Below are 21,657 nucleotides of genomic sequence, written 5' to 3' on the forward strand. Positions count from 1 at the left end.
GGCTCAAATCTTTATTCCTGAAAAGAGCATGTTTCTACAAAACACATAACCCATCCAACAAGTGATGAAACTTTTGGTCTAAAAACATCTTTAAAACAACCATTATAGTGGTCAAACATAGCCTGTCCATAGGGTATAGTAGAAATTAGAGCTGAAGTAACAGTACACCTCCACAAGTGTTTTAGTTTAAAGCCACAATGCATGACTCATCAAGAAAACACAGCCAAGTCTATTACTTTAATAAAATTGGGGGATATGGGCTGACATTTGGCAACTTAGCATTTTTTGAGCCACTGAACTTAGCCAAACATAAGTCCAGTTATGTTTTTCTTTAAGTTGAGATAAGGTACCAGTGTTTTAGTTTTAGACACCATGAGACGCTCATGCTTTAGTTCTGAAAAGATCCACAAATGATTCACAAATAAAACACAAACTAGTCTATAAATGATTGCCATTTGGGGATATGACCTCAGCTGACATTTGGCTACTTTCTGTGGCTGTCTCAGGAACTCCTTAAGGTGCCCGAGGAACATTCAAGAAAAGGTTTTTAAAATGTACCTTAAAGCCACTTTTTTCTCCCACTTGTTGACTGTTACAGTCTGATCATCAGTTGATTTTAGAAGCTTTCTAGAAAGCCAGTCAGTCGGTGACAATCATTGAGTGACAAAAATTGAGAGGTATATAGCTCTCTAGCTATGTTTTATCACTGAGTTTAGTTGAGTTGAGCTGAATAAAGTTGAGATGACTTAAGTTGATTTACAATTGAATAAATCTAAGTTAAGTTTTAGCTTTCTGTCTTCTGCTATGTTTTATAATTGGGTTTTATTGAATTGAGTTGAGTTCAAATTAATTAAAGCTACCATCATTAACCAGGGTTTGTGTTTTACCTTTATAGCTAGCCTTCTGCTGTTTTATCAATGTGTTGAGGTCAAACTGAATGAAGCTACTATCACTCACCAGGGTTTGAGTTTTAGTTTTCTAGCTATGTTTTATCACCAAGTTCAGTTAAGTTGGACTGAGTCGAGATCAAAATGAATGAACCTACCATCACCAACCAGGGTTTGAGGTTTAGCATTCTAGCCGTGTTTTATCGCTGAGTTTAGTTGAGTTGAATTAAGTTGAGCTGAGCTGAGCTGAGTTACAATTGAAAAAAGCTACTATCACCAATCAGGGTTTAAGTTTTAGCTTTCTAGCTATGTTGTATCACTGAGTTTAGTTAAGTTGAATTGAGTTCAGCTGAGTTGAGGTCAAACTGATTGAAGCTACTACCATCACCAACCAGGGTTTGATGTTTAGCTTTCTAGCCATATTTAATCACCACGTTTAGTTGAGTTGAGCTAAATTAAGTTGAGTTAAACTGAGTTGATCTGAACTGAATTTAGGTCAAATTAAATTAAGCTAATATAATCAACCAACTGTTACAACTGAATTAATCTACTGTCACCAACCAGTTTTTGAGATTAAGCTTTCTAGCTCGTCTTCTGCTATGGATTATCATTGAGTTTAGTTGAGTTGAGCTGAATTGAGTTACAAATCAATGAAGCTACTTTCACTCACCAGGGTTTGAGGTTTAGCTTTCTAGACATATTTCATCACCAAGTTTAGTTGAGTTAGGTTGAGTTAAACTGAGTTGAGCTGAGCTGAGCTGAGCTGAGTTACAACTGAATAAAGCTACTATTAACAACCAGGGTTTGAGTTTTCGCTTTCTAGACATGTTTTATCACTAAATTTGATGTTAAGCTGAGGTCAAACTGTATGAATCTGGGAGCATCACCCACCAGAGTTTGCGTTTTGGAGCTGCTGCTGCTGGTCCTCCTCTCCTCCATGAGCGCCTCCACGCTCTCCAGCTGGGCTCTGACCACCTCCCGCTGGTGGAAGGTGAAGGCCGGGTGTAGGGAGGCCATGGTGAAGAGTAACCCCAGCTGCTCCAGGGTCACCACCGGCTCCGCCGCCTCCTCCAGCCCGCCCTCACAGCGCCGCGGGCCGGCGTGCAGCCCCGAGTGCAGCGCGTCCACGCTGCCGAGCGTCCTGTAGAGAACCGCCGCACATTCCCGGTTCTTGGAACCCAGCAGGGAGAGGCAGACCAGCAGCCGCGACAGCACCACGGGGTCGGCCACGTCCGTCAGCTGCGCCAGGTCCGCGGGGCTGTTCGCCCGCGCCTCGAAGTCCCGCAGGACGTGGAAGTCTTTCCGGGCCAGATCCTCCAGGCAGCAGCCGAGGAACCGGAGCTCCAGCGGCTGGCACATGTGGAGGAGACCGCACATGAGCTCTACACGCCTGGCCGGGCTCAGCCGCAGCCCGAACCACTCGAACACCGCCTCCTTATCCAGCTGCTGGAGCGGGCAGCCAGAGCAGCGCTCCACGCCTTCCCGGCGCTCCCCCCCGGCTGCGTCGCCTCCCTCCCCCGCTGCCACTGCCGCCGCTCTCGCCGGCAGCCTCATCTTCAGCATTATCCGCTCCGACAGGCGCTCTGTCCGGCCAGCACCGGTGATACAAGTCCGCAGATTCCTCCGTCCCGCCGTTTCTCAGACATTCGCGTAGAAATAATCTCGAACCGAATTCGCCAAAAATTATAATCGATTCTCTCGCCGGGCTCGGCGGTGTGGCTGTGGTCAGTTTGCCAGATTACTTGCTCCGCCGTGCCCCCAGAAAACACCGTCAATCAAGCCGGACTCCTCCCCTCCTACCCCGGTGTTCTGTCGAGTTTTGCTACCCATCCATATGTGCTTCTTTACGAGACTGCGCATGCGCCGACCAACAATTATTTTTTTTTTAAATGTTTTTTTTTTTTATGTTTTCCATGATATTTCCTTACGTTTTTTGCTTACAATTAACAAAAAACACTGTACATTAAAAAAATAATAATAATAATAATAATAAACTATAAAAACTATATATATAAAAAAACAGTTTCTAATCACTTATGACCTTTTAAAACTTTACCTGATACCGTGATTTAGCCCATCCACATATCCTACTTAGACTTCTACTGAGAGTATGTTCGAATACGGTTTCTATTATGGTGCTTTTTTTTGTTGGTATTTTTAATAAAAATAAAAAAAAGAAATACTACTAGGGTAGCACAATTTGACAGGGTAGCACAACTCGACAGAACACCGGCCTCTACTGAACTGCTGGGTCCTAAACCTCCACTTTCACACAAACGAAACATACAAGCCGTATTCAGACAGTTTTCCCTTACTTATAATCCTCACAGAATAAGCAAATAAATAATAATAGTGATAAACCAATAAATAATCAATATAAATTACTATCGTTTAACGTGGCTCCACTCTCTAAACTGCTGGCTCCTAAACTTTCACTTTTCCTGAAATGAAACTGCATTGACATCTACAACCGGTTTCTCACAAATAATGAATATGAATGATTAATGCTTAATAACTGCAACAGAACTGTGAATTGTAGGCTAACCAAAATGACTCCATTATTTCAGGTGGTTTTATATGGTGCTCCTATGATGTTGCTATTAGGTGGTCGCTAGGGTATTCCAGGTGGTTGCTATGGAGTTGCCTGTTGGTTGATGTGATTAAAGGGAAGAATGATAAATAGTTTGGGTGCAGGTCCACCTTCTAAACTGCTGCATCCTAAAACTTAACTTTTCCTAAAATTAAATCTATAAAATGTTTCATCACAAATAACTGGCGATTAACCAATAAATAATTGATAAAAATTATTAACGTTTAACAATTTTAACAATAACTACAAATACACTTTAGGTTTACTATGGTATTCCATGGTGGTTGCTATGGAGTTGCAAACTGGTTGGTATCTGCGTGGTGCTATGGTGTTTCCTACTGGTTAATGCCAATTGGTGTTAAGTGTGAATGAGAGGAATGACAAACAGATGGGTGCACTCTCTAAACTGCTGGCTTCTAAACTTTCACTTTTCCTGAAATGAAACTGCATTGAAATCTACAACCAAGAATAATTTGTGAGATTTGTTGCAAATAAGAATTGTCTTAAATTAAATAAAACACATGAATTAATAAATAAATATGATACAATTTGCTTTGAAGGGTTAAGTAATTTTATCACTAATGAAACTGTATTCACTTTGGTAAATGTGGCACCGCCACTAGTTTCTGGTCTATATATCATTCTTTCCACTAGAGGGAGATGTTTCCTCACAGTTAAGGCTGAAACAGTTGTAGTCCAAACACTAATGACCCTGTGGACTTTAGGAGTGAGGGGATCTCCTCTATTGCTTCATATATTATCATTTACTCACACTTCACATATGGGTAGGGCAGATTAAAAACCTCTCTTGCACAAAAATGTGCATCTGCTTCTACAGCACAACTGTACAGACAGACAGAACAACAAATCAATGATATTTGATGGATTAAACAACTGTAGCCAAAGCAGATACAGATTTAGACAACAGACAGACATATAGATAGAGAGATGAGTAAACAGATACATCAATAGATAAACAAACAGACAGACAGAGAAAAACATTTAGAGATAAACAGAGACAGATGAACAGATATGTAGATGGATCGACAGATACAGATGGATACAGAGAGAGTGATAGATAGAAGCATAGAAAGACAGACAGACAAGGACAGACAGACAGACACAGACTGACTGACAAATAGATTATAGATAGATAGATAGATAGATAGATAGATAGATAGATAGATAGATAGATAGATAGATAGATAAACACTGATGCATAGATAGATAGATATATAGATAGATAGACAGACAAACAGACAGATGATAGATAGATAGATAGATAGATAGATAGATAGATAGATAGATAGATAGATAGATAGATAGATAGATAGATAGACACTGATGCATAGATAGATAGATAGATAGACAGACAAACAGACAGATGATAGATAGATAGATAGATAGATAGATAGATAGATAGATAGATAGATAGATAGATAGATAGATAGATAGATAGATAGATAGATAGATAGACAAACAGACAGATAGATAGATAGATAGACAAACAGAAAGACATATAGATAGATAGATAGATAGATAGATAGATAGATAGATAGATAGATAGATAGATAGATAGATAGATAGATAGATAGATAGATAGACAGACAGACAGATAGATAGATAGATAGATAGATAGATAGATAGATAGATAGATAGATAGATAGATAGATAGATAGATAGATAGATAAACAGACAGACAGACAGACAAAGAGACAGACAGACAGACAGACGGACAGACGGACGGACTGACAGACGGACTGACAGACAGAAAATTCGGCAGACGCATCTGTCCATCCTTCCACTGTGAGAAAATGACTCAACACTGTGGTTTGGAAAAGATGCAGAGTTGGTGAAAAAGCTCTCACTGAGAAAAAGAAACAGTAGACAGAAAAGTCGATCTGTATAAGAAAGTCAGTTAAATGCCGTAAATGTACATGTAAAACTAAGAAGTTTCTACACTAAGAGTTCCCTGTAGAACCGCTGTGGAACTTCCAGCATCCATCAGCACATCTACGACAACAAACCTCAAGAAAGAAGTAAACGAAGAAGTAAATATTATGAACGAAAGTAGAACTGAAAGGAACGTACATCATTTTACTTTCGTTATAAACAGCTACTCATTTTTTATAAAATAATTTAGTCAAATTCTATAGATCAAAGAAAACTGTTCTTATATGTTTTACAAACATGATACCTGATAGATAGATAGATAGATAGATAGATAGATAGATAGATAGATAGATAGATAGATAGATAGATAGATAGATAGATAGATAGATAGACAGACAAACAGACAGATGATAGATAGATAGATAGATAGATAGATAGATAGATAGATAGATAGACAGACAGACAGACAGACAGACAGATAGATAGATAGATAGATAGATAGACAGACAGACAGACAAACAGACAGATAGATAGATAGACAAACAGAAATACATATAGATAGATAGATAGATAGATAGATAGATAGATAGATAGATAGATAGATAGATAGATAAACAGACAGACAGACAAAGAGACAGACAGACAGACGGACAGACGGACGGACTGACAGACGGACTGACAGACATAAAATTCGGCAGACGCATCTGTCCATCCTTCCACTGTGAGAAAATGACTCAACACTGTGGTTTGGAAAAGATGCAGAGTTGGTGAAAAAGCTCTCACTGAGAAAAAGAAACAGACCACCGCTGTGGAACTTCCAGCATCCATCAGCACATCTACGACAACAAACCTCAAGAAAGAAGTAAATGAAGAAGTAAATATTATGAACGAAAGTAGAACTGAAAGGAACGTACATTATTTTACTTTCGTTATAATCAGCTACTCATTTTTTATAAAATAATTTAGTCAAATTCTATAGATCAAAGAAAACTGTTCTTATATGTTTTACAAACTTTTTTTTCCCCTTTTCTTCCAGTTTATACGCTTTTCTTACAATCTCTGACAAAAAAAGTCCTGCGGTGTGACCCATGCTACATTAAAATAATAATAAAAAAACAGATTTCTCATGATCATTTCATATTTTAATGATCTTCATTTTAATTTGAAAGTTTTCATATATAACTGACTTTACACATTTTGCTAACAGAGATAATATACTGATTTTAACCTAATTAAAAGATTTTTTAAAAGTAATATTTACATTATCTCAAAGTGAAGCCGTCACACCACAGGACTGACATAAATGGACACGTTAATTATTGTCAAAAAGCACAGATATTCTAAAATTCATTTAAACATTCAAGTCACAGCCAAACATCTGAGGGACTTTGTAGTTCTTAATTGACTAAAGAACCCCAAAGACCCCTATAGTCGACCAACCAACTGTCTGTTTAAAAACCTGATCATCCATCATCAGACCACAGTAGGGACGCAGAGAGGTCCAGCGGTCTAAAGAGCTGCCACTATGATCAGGAGATTGCTGGTTCGAATCCTGGTCATGCAGCTCGCCATCAGTTGCTGCTGGAGCCCTGAGAGAGCACAATTGGCCTTGCTCTCTCTTTGTGTGGGTACAGTAGACAGTGCTCTTTCCCCTCATCACTCCTGGGGTGATGTCGATCAGCACAAGGCTGCGTCTATGAGCTGATGTATCAGAACCGAGTTGCTGCGCTTTACTCCGCGTTAGCGGAGCGCTGTGATGCTACTCTGTAATGTTCAAAAAGAGGCGGAGTCTGACATAACATGTGTCGCTTTTTGGAGGAAAAGTGCATTTTAACCCTTTGAGACCTGATTTATGTTCTAGTGATGATAAAAAATAGGAATGCTGTGTTCTACCTCTAATGCACTTAAAAATTGTACATCTTTACACATACAGTAGAAGCTGCAATATCAGAGTGAATATAAGTAGATAGACATTTTCTTCTGTCAGTATCCTGTAAAGAACTATTATATGTGGCAGTGATTTTCACATTTTTACTTGACTTAGTTTCTAAATCAAAATTCAAAAAAACCTTTAATTTTTTAAATGACTTTTTTTTTATTAGTTTATCTTTTTTCTTATTTTACTTTTAAAATTATTTACTTGTATTATTTTTATTCATTATTACTTTTATTTTTTATTTTAATGTTTTATATTTTCATTCTTGTTCTTCGTTCTATTATTCATTTAACACTTTTTATCATTTTTAACATTTTACTTTACTTTTACTATTATCTTTTTACTTATTTTATATTTTATAATTTTTTTACTTTTTATGTGTCAAATTTGTTTTTTTATGGTATTTTAGAATTGTCTGTTTTACATATATATTATTATTAAATATTAATTTAAAATTAGTACTTATTTTATTTTTGTTTTATTTTGTACTATTTTATTTCTTATTATTTCTAAATTATTATTAAATTCAATCCCTTTGATGTTATAATTGCTCGGCAACATTTAGGATTAAATAGAAAAACATTATTTAATAAATAAATAATAAAAAAAATCAAACATAATATTTGTAGTTGTCTGTTGTCTGTTTATTACTGTCTCATTTTAATTTCAATATTATCTACACATATTTTAATATATATTTATATATATGTTCACAAATTATTTCTAATTATTTCTCTTAACTCCACACTTAAGCCACATTAGCTGATATGCTACCATGCTTTACTTCAGTGTGCAGGTTTTTAGTTTTCCAATGCAGTGGGCAGGGCTAATCTGGACTAATCTGCTGTTTGATTGGCTAGTACATGTCTATTCTGATAAATAACAGGTCTCAATCTGTTTAAAGTGAAAGAATATACAAGAAAGAAGAAAGCACACCATGTCCATTGCAATAGATGCAGGGTCTGAAAGGCCTACATAGGCCTACATATGGATGTCAGTGATGGACCCCATCAGGGTTAAAAGGGATTAAATGTGGGCCCCAACTGGAACCCCACTTAGCCCACGTCCCACCCATGTGAGCCCCACATGAGCCTGTTGGCTAGGATGGTTCTAGATCTGGAAGCTGGTTTTAGGAACCTGTAATCTTGACAGCACTGCAGCAGTAATCATACGACTCTTTTATAGCACGACATTATGTGTCCAAAAGTATCTAGACACCCTTCTAATTAGTCAGTTCAGCCTGTACTGTATAATCCCCAGACAACTATACTGTACTGCAATAGAATGGGACATTCTATGCTATCAAATAATCACAAGAACATCTAGTATAAAGCTTTCTGTGAAGAATATACTCTTAAAATAAGGTGTTACCAATGGTTCTTTACGGGAAACCACAAAACAACTAAACATAGAGATTTCATCAACTGTTGGTTCTTTTAAGCTTTAAAAGGTAATTTAAATGGTTTATAAAACCAACATTGGTTCTTCTGTGGATTCAATCAAAGCACTGTTTGCAAAAGCGATGCGGTGTTAACATAGCAATCTGGCAAAGTCAGAGCTCACCTGGCTCTTAAGGAGAATGGAAAGTGACACGCTGATTTTATTTATTTAACGTTACGCCCTAAACACACCCAAGATTACTTAAGAGAATTAGTACATGCTTTTTGCGTGTTTCAGGCAGCACCATGTGTACTTTTCCCATCGTTACGATAGCAAAGACACACTGACACGCCCCCTAAATCAAGCTGCATGGTGTGCGGTTGGTGGCTCGCCTATAGATCGCTAAAATAGGGCCGTATAGTCTATTGTCTTTAATATTTCACTATATTAGCATCACAAGCCTTCTTCTGTCTTTCTTCTTTAGGACACAGTCTACAGATACAGACACTATATATACATATATGTACCCCCAAAACAGCAATTTTACAGAAGAGAGATAAAAACCTTCTTAACTTTCAATGAAAGCTAATGTACAAAGAGTTTATTTCAGGTCATTTTGGATCATTTCTATTTGGCCATTCATATTGTTCATATTTTGACACAGTGTAAGGTACCGTTTGAATGTTCAAATTATTAAAAAAATCGCCAAATATAGAGATTCTTGCTTTTTCATTGGACAGTGACTATATACATTATATAGACAGAGATGACAGTTCTAATTTCTTTTTTTCTTGCAAAATTTTCCACTTATTCTCTGTTGAAAAGAAGTAAAGTCTGAATGCAGGCCAGTCCATTACCCATGCCCTAAAAATATTTATTAAAATATTATATTTCCTCCAAAACCTTATGTTAGCAACACAAAATGTAATGTTTAATGTTAAGTGTTAATGTTCTATGATTCAAATTCTATGATGGACAATGCAGAAAGCAGCCAGTAGCCAGTCAGCCATGTTCTTAATTCCTGCAGCCCGCAAAATATGGAGTTATCCATCAAAAACTATGGAGTTATCCATCAGGAAGCCAGAAAAGAAAGACGAGAAATTAAGAGAAAGAAAAGAAAAACAAGACTACAGTAAGTGATAATATACAATGGAAAAATTAGGCCTACATGTCTTGTACAAATGTAGCAACAACATATACGGGTAATGTTTGTGTTAGCTTCCTGCTAATGCTAGTAATGATGTAGAGCTGCCTTTTTTGGACCTTTTTTTTTTTTGGAATGCGCTGATACACACATGGCTACCCACTGTAGTTTGTTATATTAACAGTATAAAGGGTTGGGTTATTGGGGTCCATATGGTTTGGGACCCCCAAATGCATTCAAATGGCACTGCTTATCTGTTTGTCGTATTCTCATCCCTTATTTCTCTTACTTTAACTGTGTAATGATGCTGTCTTTTCTTAAGAAAATGCACTTTTTGTACTTGTAGCTAGTTATAATTCTCATTTTAAGGCATTTTTAAGGTATTTTCTCATATTAGCTACTCTATATTAGTTAGTTATTCAGCTGTATTCTATTCTATCCCTCTTTTATTAAACCAAGGTCTACAGATATAGACAGACCACCCCCTCTCTCAAACTTCAGCTCTATTTATGCCCTGTCCCGCACTGTTTAGGCCGTGTTTCAGTATTTCAGGCCTGTGTTACGCTACCTGAAGCGTTCAGGGACAGGGAACACCTTGGGTAAGCCCACCTCGGACTCAGAATAGCTGTGCTAATATGAAGGTTTGTTTGAACAGAGGATTTGGGTCCGGGTCTGTGGGCACGCACATAAACACGGAGGGGGCCGGTGTAAAAAAAGCACTTCCCACTTTCAGATGGCACAGTTTCATGTAGTTGGAGCTGACGTTTTTATCCACATCCATCCGGTCTGCACCTTATCCTGTAAACATAGCTTCTCATTGAAGAATCTGGCCGTCTGAGAGCACAGTGGCGGCGGCGAGCACACTGAACGCCTACCCTCAGTAACGGCCAGCATTAGCCGACACATCTGTGTTAATGTATTCAGCCTATAAACGTTTGCAAATATTTTGATGGAAGGAAAGGGAAAGAGAAGGAGAAGAAGATCTGTAGAATAAAGCGCATTTCAACCTAAACGCTTGTTACGAAGAGAAATCCGCTGACGTGGAATTATCCAGTTGTTTAATACGATGGATATGATGTACAGTATACAATGTCATTCAGGCAGGTTTGGTGGGGAATTGTGGTTCATTGTGGAGAAACTCACTGACTCAGGCTTCCATGGATCACTATGAATATTGCCCGTATACAGTGGCTTGCAAAAGTATTCAAATCTCTTGAACTTTTCCACATTTTGTCACCTTACAACCTCAAATTTAAATGTAATTTAATGAGATTTACAGTGATAGACAAACACAAAGTATTGCATAATTGTGAAGTGGAACAAAAATGATACATGGTTTTGTAAAAATAAAAAATCTGAAAAGTGTAACATGCAAATAAAATCCAGTGCAATCAACTTTTGCCCTCAGAAGTCACTTAAAGCTCCACTAGGTAGGATTTAGATTTTGTGCTCGTGGGCTCCCCCTACAGTTGTAGAGTGTAATAAATGTTTCAGGCGGATTAGTTTCTCTTTCTCGTTTTCTGGCTTTCACAGACAGATGTTCAGTCTTTTTCCAGCTTCTGTCAGAGTGTATGTATGTTAGTTTGTAAAGAATGAACCAGTAGTTCTTGTAGAACTGTTAGAACTAAAGGTCGGAAAGCAGGTCGCAGTTCTCGCGAGCGTTGGTCGTGGCCGCCTCGGAAAACTTACAGAGTCTGGTTTGAGCTCAGAGGAGCCCCGGCACAGACACGAGAGCACCGCTATTCCTCCTATTACACCTCAATGCAGCGCTGCAGTGAGTTTCAAGCTGTAATTTTACTTCTTTAAAAAGATCAAAAATCAAGGAAATCCTACCTAGTGCTGCTTTAATTAGTTAATAGAGTCCTGCAGCTGTGTGTAATTTAATCTCAGTGTAAATACAGCTGTACTGTAAAGGCCTCAGTGGCCTCAGTATTCACTAGTGAATAAACAGCATCATGAAAACCAATGAACTCACCAGTTAGGTCAGAGGTAAAGTTGTGGAGAAGAAGTTTAAAGCAGGGTTAGGTTATAAAAACATATCCCAAGCTTTAAGCATCAAGGAGCCCTGTTCTACAATCAATCATCCAGAAATTGAAAAAGTATTCTATGCCTGCAAACCTACCAAGTCATGGCCATTCACCCAAACTGACAGATGGGGCAAGGAGAGCACTGTTCAGACAAGCAGCCAAGAGGCCCATGTTCACTCTGGAAGAGCTGCAGAGATCCACAACTCAGATGGGAGAATCTGTATACATGACAGCTAAAGTCTTGCACAGCTAAAAATCCATTGTAAAAAAAAAAAAACATATGAATTGTTGTTTGCAGTTGCAGCAAACATGTGGAAGAAGGTTCTGTGGTAAGATGAGATCAATGTTGAACTTTCTGGCCTAAATGCAAAGCGCTATATGGGGAGGAAAAGTAACACTGCTCATCACCCTGAACACACCATCCCCACTGTGAAACATGGTGGTGGCAGCATCATGCTGTAGAGATGCTTTTCTTCAGCAGGGACAGGGAAGATGGTCAGAGTTAATGGGAAGATGGATGGAGCCAAATACAGGGCTGGAATCCTGGAAGAAAACCTGTTAAAGGCAACAAAAGACTAGAGACTGGGAACCCTAAACATACAGCACTACAGAGCTACAGTGGAATGGGTTTAGGTTAAAGAATATTTATGTGTTGATCCAGAATGATCCAATCTTAAATCGCATTGAGCTTTTGTGGAGAGACATGAAAATTGCTGTTTACAGAAGCTCTCCATCCAACCTGACTGATCTTCAGCTGTTTTATAAAGAAGAATGAGCACAAATCTCTACAGTCTCTAGATTATTAAAGCTGGTAGAGACAAACCCCAAAAACAATTACAGTTGTAATTGCAGTGAATGGGTGCTCTACTGAGCATTGATATAGGGACTGCTCTTGCTGGGGCGGTCCTGATGAGAGCCAGTTTTACCATACCATTTTTGATGGTCTTTGTGACTGCACTTGAGGATATTTTCAAAGCAATCTGTTTACAGATCCGACCTATTTGTTTGTGCTTGTTCGTTAAAATATTGTGACTTAATTTTAAGCTACACGAATGTACTGTGTGTATAAACAGAGTTTTTAATAAACTATAGGAACACTTTCACAGCTCCCAGTGCCTTTTTTTAAATGTAAGGACCCTCAGACATCAGAGAAATGTTAGCTGAACTAATGCTACAAAATGCTATTCTTACCTCAGAAACAGTTTCACAGTTTCACCACGCCAAATCCCCACAATCTGCTCTATATCATATAATCGGACGCGAACATCGCCCGCTTTGACCAATGTTCTGTCGAATTGTGCTGCCTTATCAAACCATGCTTCCCTAGTTGTAGAGGCAAATCCTTTAGTTAAGGTGAAGCAATGGTTTACTCGCGCCATGTCGTTCACTTGGCCCATACACTAGTTGAAATTTAAGGTCTCGGTAAAAAGCAGAATTCACCGGAGATCCCATTTAAACCTACAATGGAGGCTGAAGAACAGTTTCATATGCAGCATCATATACAACTCAGAGAGAACTATAGTATTTCACAAAGAAAAAAAACAAATTAGCAGAATGAGACCTTTAAAATCAGCATATACTTTCCCTTAAATGCCAGTATATAAAGCCAATAGACCCAGTAGAGCCAATAGCAGAGAGTGGAACTGTCAGCTGCTCTATTTTTTTGTGAGCAGGCCCTGGGCATGAAAGCGTGGATTCGTTTTTGGTTGGACTTTCTTTGAAGATGGTTTTGTGAAGGGGCTGAACCCGCACTCCTCCCTTCCTCCCTTCCTCCCTCTCTCTCTCTTTCTCCATCTCTCTCTCTCTCTCTCTTTTTCTCAGAGCCCTCTCACCCTCTCATTCAGAGCTCTGAGGTTATACGTCACTGTCTGTGTAGCTATAAACACAAGCTGCATCTCTCCGTCCAGCTGCACTTCTGCACAGTAGTGATTTACACGGCAGTGATGAGCAGAGTTTGTCTGTTTTCTTAGACGTTTGCTTATTTTTGGAGGCTGTTCTCGAGCCCGTCTGACCAGGGGTGAGTGATTTTCATTTATGTATAACATCCTTTAATGTGATCTTTTTAAAAAATGCATTATGTGGACAATGTTTTATTACATTAACATTTAGTGACCTAATACTGTTGCATTAACTGGATAGCATTTCTGGATATGATTTATCTTAAAAAAAAAAACAGTGTGCATGCCAAAAGTCACGGGATAGCAGTAGATGTGTGCCATATCGTATCGTATCGTATGCAATAATATCGCCAACATTTTAGAATATCATGAACGATAATATTCCTTAAAAATATGGTGCCATATCACCCACCCCTAATTTTCACATCAGGGTACTACTTTTTTACTGTTTTTAACAAAAGAAAAAATCACACTGTTCTCATTTCCTCTTATATATATACTAGAGACAGATTATATCTGCCCAGTATCATTCATTTTACTTTAATCCTGGATATATGGAGATATTTGGAGTGCAGTATTATTAGTATCATGACATTCTGGATAATTTACTTTTGTTACAAATCTGACAAAATTCTTGTATTTTTTATAAATCTCAGTTAGGGGTGTGCCATTATAATATAGTATGAAATAATAACATTTTGTTCCAGTAGTGTATTCTTAAAATATATATATTTTTTTACTCAGTGTTTTGTCATATCGCCAAGAGTATCATAATCGCTATTATTTTAGGGCCATATTGCCCAGCCCTAGATAACAGTATGTCAATTGATGGTGTTATCCTGTAACTGAGGAGTATTTTGAACACTGGCCAGCATGCTCATGGCAAGGTGATACGAAATTATGGACAGTGGACAGTAGACAGTGCACTGCTGTGAGTGGTAATGATGGTGACCGGCAATGTCTGCATCTCAAGCATCATGAAATACAGTACTAGTTTCTGTCCCATGACATTTGGCACATCAGCATAGAAGGACAGCGTTCTTTTACCTATATTTATACTGTACCAGTAAAAAGTTTGAACACCTGAAACCTTAAATTCAGTGTTTTTCATAATTTTTAATACTAAACTCATTCAAACTGTTAAGAAAAACATAAGGAATGTTTAGAAAATCCAGAATATATTTTATATTTTTTTATATTATTTAAAGTAGCACCTCTTGCTTAGATAGAGAAAGATAGAGTTTTGCACATCTTGTTTTTTTTTTTTTCTCAGTCAGCCTTATAAAGTAGAGTCACCTGGAATTCAGGCTTTCAGTTAACAGCTGTGCTGAACTCATCAAGAGTTAATTACTTGAATTTCTTGTCTCTTAATAAAGTGTTTGAGAGCATCAGTTGTAAAGTAGTAAAGAGGTAGAGTTACAGGTATACAGTGAATAGCTGAGAGAACTACTCAACTAAGTAAAGAAAAGTGCAGTCACCACAAAGACCATCAAAAACATTATAATGATGAAACTGGCACTCATCAGGACCGCCCCAGAAAAGGAAGAGCAAGAGTTATCTTTGTTGTACAGGATAAGTTTATCAGAGTTACCAGCCTCAGAAACTGCAAGTTAACAGCTCCCCAGATAAGAACATCTAAATGCTTCTTCACATTAAGTTACTACATGATTCATTATTGAGTAATATCTCTTTCACACCCAGGATTTTCTACCTACTATTGGAATTCCCAGCAGCCCTATGATGAGGAAATGGACGTTAGGATTATTAACAGCCTGTCTGTTCCTGTCATGCACCAGAGGACAAAACCAGGGGGACGTTCAAGCTGGTTTGTTGCCATGTTGTTTTCCTGTAAAGTGAAAATATACAGCTCTGGAAAAAAATGATGAGTTTCTTTGATTTTACTAAATACTAAAACCTCTGGGATATAATCAAGAGGAAGATGGATGATCACAAGCCATCAAACCAAACTGAACTGCTTGAATTTTTGCACCAGGAGTAAAGCAGCATAAAGTTATCCAAAAGCAGTGTGTAAGACTGGTGGAGGAGAACATGATGCCAAGATGCATGAAAACTGTGATTAAAAACCAACCAGGGTTATTCCACCAAATATTGATTTCTGAACTCTTAAAACTTTATGAATATGAACTTGTTTTATTTGTATTATTTGAGGTCTAAAAGCTCTGCATCCATTTCTCATTTTCTGCGAATAAATGCTTTAAATGACAGCATATTTATTTGGGATTTGGGAGAAATGTTGTCTGTAGTTTATAGAATAAAACAGCAATGTTCATTTTACTCAAACATAAACCTATAAATAGCAAAATCAGAGAAACTGATTCAGAAACTGAAATGACCTCTTCATTTTTTTGTCCAAAGCTGTATATTCTATTAAATTGCTTAAAAGGTATTTAGATAATAGTGTGTATCTACTACTGTACAGTACAGGCCAAAAGTTTGGACACAACTTTTATTTTCATGACTATTTACATTGTAGATTCTCACTGAAGCATCAAAACTATGAATGAACACATGTGGAGTTTTATGTACTTAACAAAAAAGTGAAATAACTGAAAACATGTTTTATATTCTAGTTTCTTCAAAATAGCCACCCTTTGCTCTGATTACTGCTTTGCACACTCTTGGCATCATTCTCTCAATGAGCTTCTTCAAGAGGTGGCCACCTGAAATGGTTTTCCAACAGTCTTGAAGAAAGGAGTTCCCAGAGGTGTTTATTAGCACTTGTTGCTCCTTTGCCTTCTTCACTCTGTGCTCCAGCTCACCTTAAACCTCAAATCTGGATTGGGTTCAGGTCCGGTGACTTTGGAGGACAGCTCATTTTTTGTTAAGTACATAAAACTCCACATGTGTTTATTCATAGTTTTGATGCCTTTAGTGAAAATCTACAATTCTGTAAACATTCTGTTAACTTGGGTTAGCTTGGGGGCTACAACCTCTAACTGTTTCCAATAAAGCAGCTTTCCTGGACTACTTGCAGGTTGTAGCACCACTCCGAACGACCTGGTGTACATCATCGATGGCTCCTCGAGTCTCGGGGCTTCGGACTTCGAAACGGCCAAGCGTTGGCTCATCAACATCACCAGCAACTTCGACGTGAGTTCCAGACACACTCAGGTGGCTGTAGTGCAGTACAGCGACACGCCGCGCCTGGAGATCCCTCTGGGGAAGCACCAGAGCACTCAGGAGCTTCTCCGAGACATCGCAGCCATCTCTTACCTCGGGGGCAAGACCCAGACAGGCCGCGCCATCAAGTTCGCCACCGACCACGTCTTCTCTCCGCTGATCCACACCAAGAAGGCCACCAGGAACCGCATCGCCGTTGTTCTGACTGACGGCCGGTCTCAGGACGATGTGGTGGACCCAGCGATGGAAGCCAAAGCCCAGAACATCGTGTTGTACGCTGTTGGAGTAGGAGATGAGATCACAAACGCTGAGCTGGTGTCCATGGCCAACAAGCCTGCGTCCACGTACGTTCTTCACGTGGAGGACTACACCTCCATTGGGAATATAAAGGAAGTGATGGAGCAGAAACTCTGCGAGGGTGAGTTGAGCTTCACATTTTTGGGACAAGACATATTTTTGGCATTTTTTTTGGCTCCATCTAATCCTGAGGATGAGCTCTGATTGGAGGATAGCCACCACGCACATTCTGCCCGAGCCTGATTTAAACCCAACATTTTTTTATTAGGTAGAGCATCAAAACTGAGCTTTTAAAAAACATTTTCAGGCTGTTTGACTTAGCTAAATCTGTTCAGATCAATGTTAATTAACATTGCAACACTGGAGAAGTATAGACCTATTATATAAGAAAAAATGTTTAATAAGAACAGATCTCCAAAAGATTAAAACAAACAATGCGAACAATGACCCACAGGCCTAAATATCAGTAAATTAGGCTACTCCGTTGGGAATATAAAGGAAGTGATGGAGCAGAAACTCTGCGAGGGTGAGTTAAGCTCAACATTTTTGGGATATTTGACCATTTTTTTTTGGCTCCATCTAATCCTGAGGATGAGCTTTGTTTGGAGTATGAGCCCAAGCCCATGCACGTTCTGCCCAACGTCCTTTTGAGCCTGAGCCCGATTTAAACCCAACATTTTTTGAGTAGGTAGAGCGTTAAAACTGAGCTTTTAAAAACATTTTCAGGCTGTTTGAATGAGCAAAATCTGTTCAGAATGATGTCAATTAAGATGTAGAGCAGAGCTCTGATTGGAGATGATGATGGTAGCCACTGAACACTGTTTATTAACCTGTTTAAGGAACTGTTTGGATGGATGGATGGATGGAGAGAGAGAGGACGATAAAAGACTGTTGGATCTTCTGCCACTGGGACTAATGATTTAACATGGCGAGCTCTTTAATTGATATTGTACCCTGTGCTTTCAGCAGTGCATGAATTACCACGTTCTCCTCAAGTCATTTATTTTAGGACGAGTGTAGGAGGGAAACGAGACGAATGGAATAGTTCAGTCCTGGCTATTATTTATCATGACATTACATAAGTTAATATTTTTTGTAGACCAACATACAGGGGTTGGACACTGAAACTGAAACACCTGGTTTTAGAGCACAATAATTTATTGTGGTGAGGGACAGTTCTGGTGGAAACAGGAGAGTTGAGGTGCACATTGAATTCTGCGTGATTTGATCAGCCGTGGTTTTATGTTTTTTGGATACAATCCGGGTTAGCACCCGAACATCCCTTTCAGACAGCTTCCTCTTACAGCGTCCACAGTTAATCCTGTTGGATGTGGTTGGTTCTTCTTGGTGGTATGCTGACGTTACCCTGGATACCGTGGCTCTTGATGCATCACAAAGACTTGCTGTTTTGGTCACAGATGCTCCAGCAAGACGTGCACCAACAATTTGTCCTCTTTTGAACTCTGGTATGTCACCCATAATGTTGTGTGCATTGCAATATTTTGAGCAAAACTGTGCTCTTACACTGCTAATTGAACCTTCACACTCTTACTGCTCTTACTGGTGCAATAATGTGCAATTAATGAAGATTAGCCCCCAGGCTGCTCCAATTTAACCATGAAACCTCCCACACTAAAATGATGACAGGTGTTTCAGTTTCATTGTTCAACCCCTGTATATAGTTGGAATACCAATCAGAAGGCATTACCACATGCATATCCTACAGCATAGGTCGGTAATAGGCGGCCCGCGGGCCAGATGCGGCCCGCAAGCAAGAAACATCTGGCCCGTGAGGTTGAACTATAATGAAAAAAAAAATCGGACTGTCCGTCTCAAAAATGCTCTTTATTTAGAAACTTAATTTTCCAAAACAGAAAAATTTATTAAAGATTTTTTGATAGAGCCACGGGCTGTTAGATAACTGCTAGCTTCTTTATTCTGTTTTTTTTTTTTATTCGTTTGTTTTTTTTTATTTAACAAACAGGTATATCAGTAATAGCGCCCCCAATGGTCAGTCCACAGATTTCACCCACATCAGCCCACTTGAATGTCTGCTTGTCATTTTAAGAGCGCCCTCCCGCCACCACGCCCGCCAATCCCCCCCCTAAACCACCCCCCAAGTGCTTGTGGCCCGCCATGTAATGGCTTGGAAAAAATCTGGCCCGCGGCCAAACTTAATTGCCGACCCCTGTCCTACAGTATAGCCTTACTGCAGTGTTCTTTAGCTTCTATGGAACCTGAAAAAAGTTATGGGACACAATAATACTACTTATCTCTTGACAGAAGGCAGTATAGATTAAGAGTCCAGTTTAAAGAGCCACTAAACCCTAAACCATATTCTCTTGCATTTATAGCTGAATTGTGTTCCTTTAAAGTAATGAAAATACATACCAGACCTGTTCATTTTTTTATAAACCTTTCCTAACCTTTAAAAAACACTTTTACTGTGGTCATTTCCGCCTCTGCAGCGCCCTTCAGGTTCAACTTTGTTATAGGCGTGGATGATTGTGGCCAAAATTGTGACCAAAGTACACGGACACATCACAATATGCAAATCAGTCAATCAATAATACCGCCCCCTGCTGACATCCAACCATCTGGGTCTCACCGCTGCTATCAGAGGCACACTGTTGCTGCTGCAGCTCAGCCAATCAGCTTTCCCTCCTGCCCTGCCTCTAAACTAAAGCTTAGATCGGGCCCAAAATATCCAGCCCGACCTGGCCCAAGCTCGTGCACGTTCTGTCCGAGCCCGACCCGCCCCATACACTGTCATTTTAAAGCCCGAGCCTGATTTAAACCTGACATTTTTTGAGTAGGTAGAGAATTGTTAAAACTGAGCTTTTAAAAAACATTGGGCTGTTTGATTGAGCGAGAATGATGTCAATTAACATTGCAACACTGAAGAAGCATAGACCTATTTTTATATTTAATTTTATATTAAAATGTTTATTAAGAATAGCTCTTCGAAAGATTAAGACGTAAACAATGCGAACAATAATCCACAGGCTTAAACATCAGTAAACCAGGCTACAAGAATAAAGTCTGAATGACTTTAATCTAACATGGTTAAAGAATATCACTTCTAAAAAAAACTCTTTTTTTATATTGAGCTTATAGTAAGTGCGGAAACACACTCAAAAAAAAAAAAAAAAACAAGTGGACAAGTGGAATGTGCAATGCACACTTGTGCAACTTTTTTTTTTAAACAGTTTAATTTATTATTTTCCTGTATTGTGATTATCATGCCATAGCTTTATATAAAATAAAACTATCATTAAAAAACAGACGACTATGTCACAGATTATTTTCTTGAGCACAACCCGAGGAAAGTGGTGGGAAATCTCGAGTTCGGGTCAGCCTTTGGGTCAGGTCGGGTTCGGGCAGAGAATCTAAGCTCTACTCTTAACCCATACATCACCCAGTGATCTAAACCCATACATCACCTCACATTTTTTAGCCTTTTCCAAATTTGATCTGAGGGTGAAATCAGCTAAAATCAAGGGGTTTAGTGGCCAATTATTCATCTTTCTGTCTTAAAATATTGTTTCATTTATGAACTCTTGAACTTTTATATCACATGATCTCATCCGCAGAGTCAGTGTGTCCTCTGAGGATTGCTGGTACAGTGAACGGACAGAAGGGCTTCGACCTGATGAGTCTGATGGAGATCGAGACGAAGGCTAAGAAGGTCCAGGGATCTCTAATATCAGAAGGAGCTTATCTGCTGAGCCCTCGCCTAGATCTCACTCACAGCACCAGGTACCAACCTGTGTTATCATTAACTGGCTACTAAACAAAATGTATTGTAAAATGAAGTGTAATGGGCCCAGAGGGTTGTTCAACCCAATTGCAGAAAAAAGCAGGTAAACCCAAGAAGAAAGAGAAAAATCATAAATAAATAAACACACCGCTCCTCACGCAGGATCAAACCCGTGTCATCAGGGTCGCGGTCCAATACACTATCGCTGCTCCGGCTAGTGAATTGCCCGGGAAAAAAACGCCCTTATAAGGAGATATGGAGTCCGAGAACGGGTGGAAAAACGAGAAGAGGCGGACACTAAAAAGACACAAAAGACACTAAAGGACACTAAAAAGACAGGGGAGGGATGTAAACAAAAGCTCACCAGAGGAGCATTTTATTATTATTTTTTTCATTATCGTTCATTATAGTTCAAACAACCTCATGGACCAGATGTTTCATGCTATTGTCGACCCCTGCTGTATGTCCAGATGTTTGTAGAACCCCCTTCTAAGGAATGCATTCAGCTACTTTAGGTTACCTCAGTTCAATAGTTGACATGTGACATATAAAAATATACTCGCACAACTTGTGTAGTCCCTGTAGAGAAATAAGTACCGCCAATAGAATAAGACTCTTTGAAGCTAGTATGAAGATAATCATGAATTTACTTTCTCAATAACCCTATCTGGATGGGATTAGTTTCTCAGGGGGACGTCTGTGAA

The 21,657-nt window shown here is 38.9% G+C and overlaps 2 protein-coding genes across 3 annotated transcripts in view; one reads left to right on the plus strand and one right to left on the minus strand.

Annotated features, from left to right (window-relative positions):
• Positions 1-2,751, minus strand: part of zcchc2 (zinc finger, CCHC domain containing 2) — a 46,880-nt gene extending 44,129 nt beyond the window's left edge. For both annotated transcript variants that reach the window (XM_049476547.1, XM_049476546.1), the window contains exon 1: positions 1,779-2,751. In XM_049476547.1, the coding sequence (XP_049332504.1) occupies positions 1,779-2,450 (672 nt within the window). In that variant the 5' untranslated portion in view covers positions 2,451-2,751. The remainder of the gene's footprint in view (positions 1-1,778) is intronic.
• An 11,005-nt stretch (positions 2,752-13,756) lies between these two features.
• si:ch211-106n13.3 (vWFA and Collagen domain-containing protein) overlaps positions 13,757-21,657 on the plus strand; it is a 78,178-nt gene continuing 70,277 nt past the window's right edge. The window contains exons 1-4 of the mRNA XM_049476620.1: positions 13,757-13,874; positions 15,457-15,580; positions 16,751-17,314; positions 20,787-20,952. Of these exons, the coding sequence (XP_049332577.1) occupies positions 15,493-15,580; positions 16,751-17,314; positions 20,787-20,952 (818 nt within the window). The 5' untranslated portion in view covers positions 13,757-13,874; positions 15,457-15,492. The remainder of the gene's footprint in view (positions 13,875-15,456; positions 15,581-16,750; positions 17,315-20,786; positions 20,953-21,657) is intronic.

The sequence above is a fragment of the Astyanax mexicanus genome, chromosome 4 (assembly GCF_023375975.1).
Source record: "Astyanax mexicanus isolate ESR-SI-001 chromosome 4, AstMex3_surface, whole genome shotgun sequence".
Classification (NCBI taxonomy): Eukaryota; Metazoa; Chordata; class Actinopteri; order Characiformes; family Acestrorhamphidae; genus Astyanax; species Astyanax mexicanus.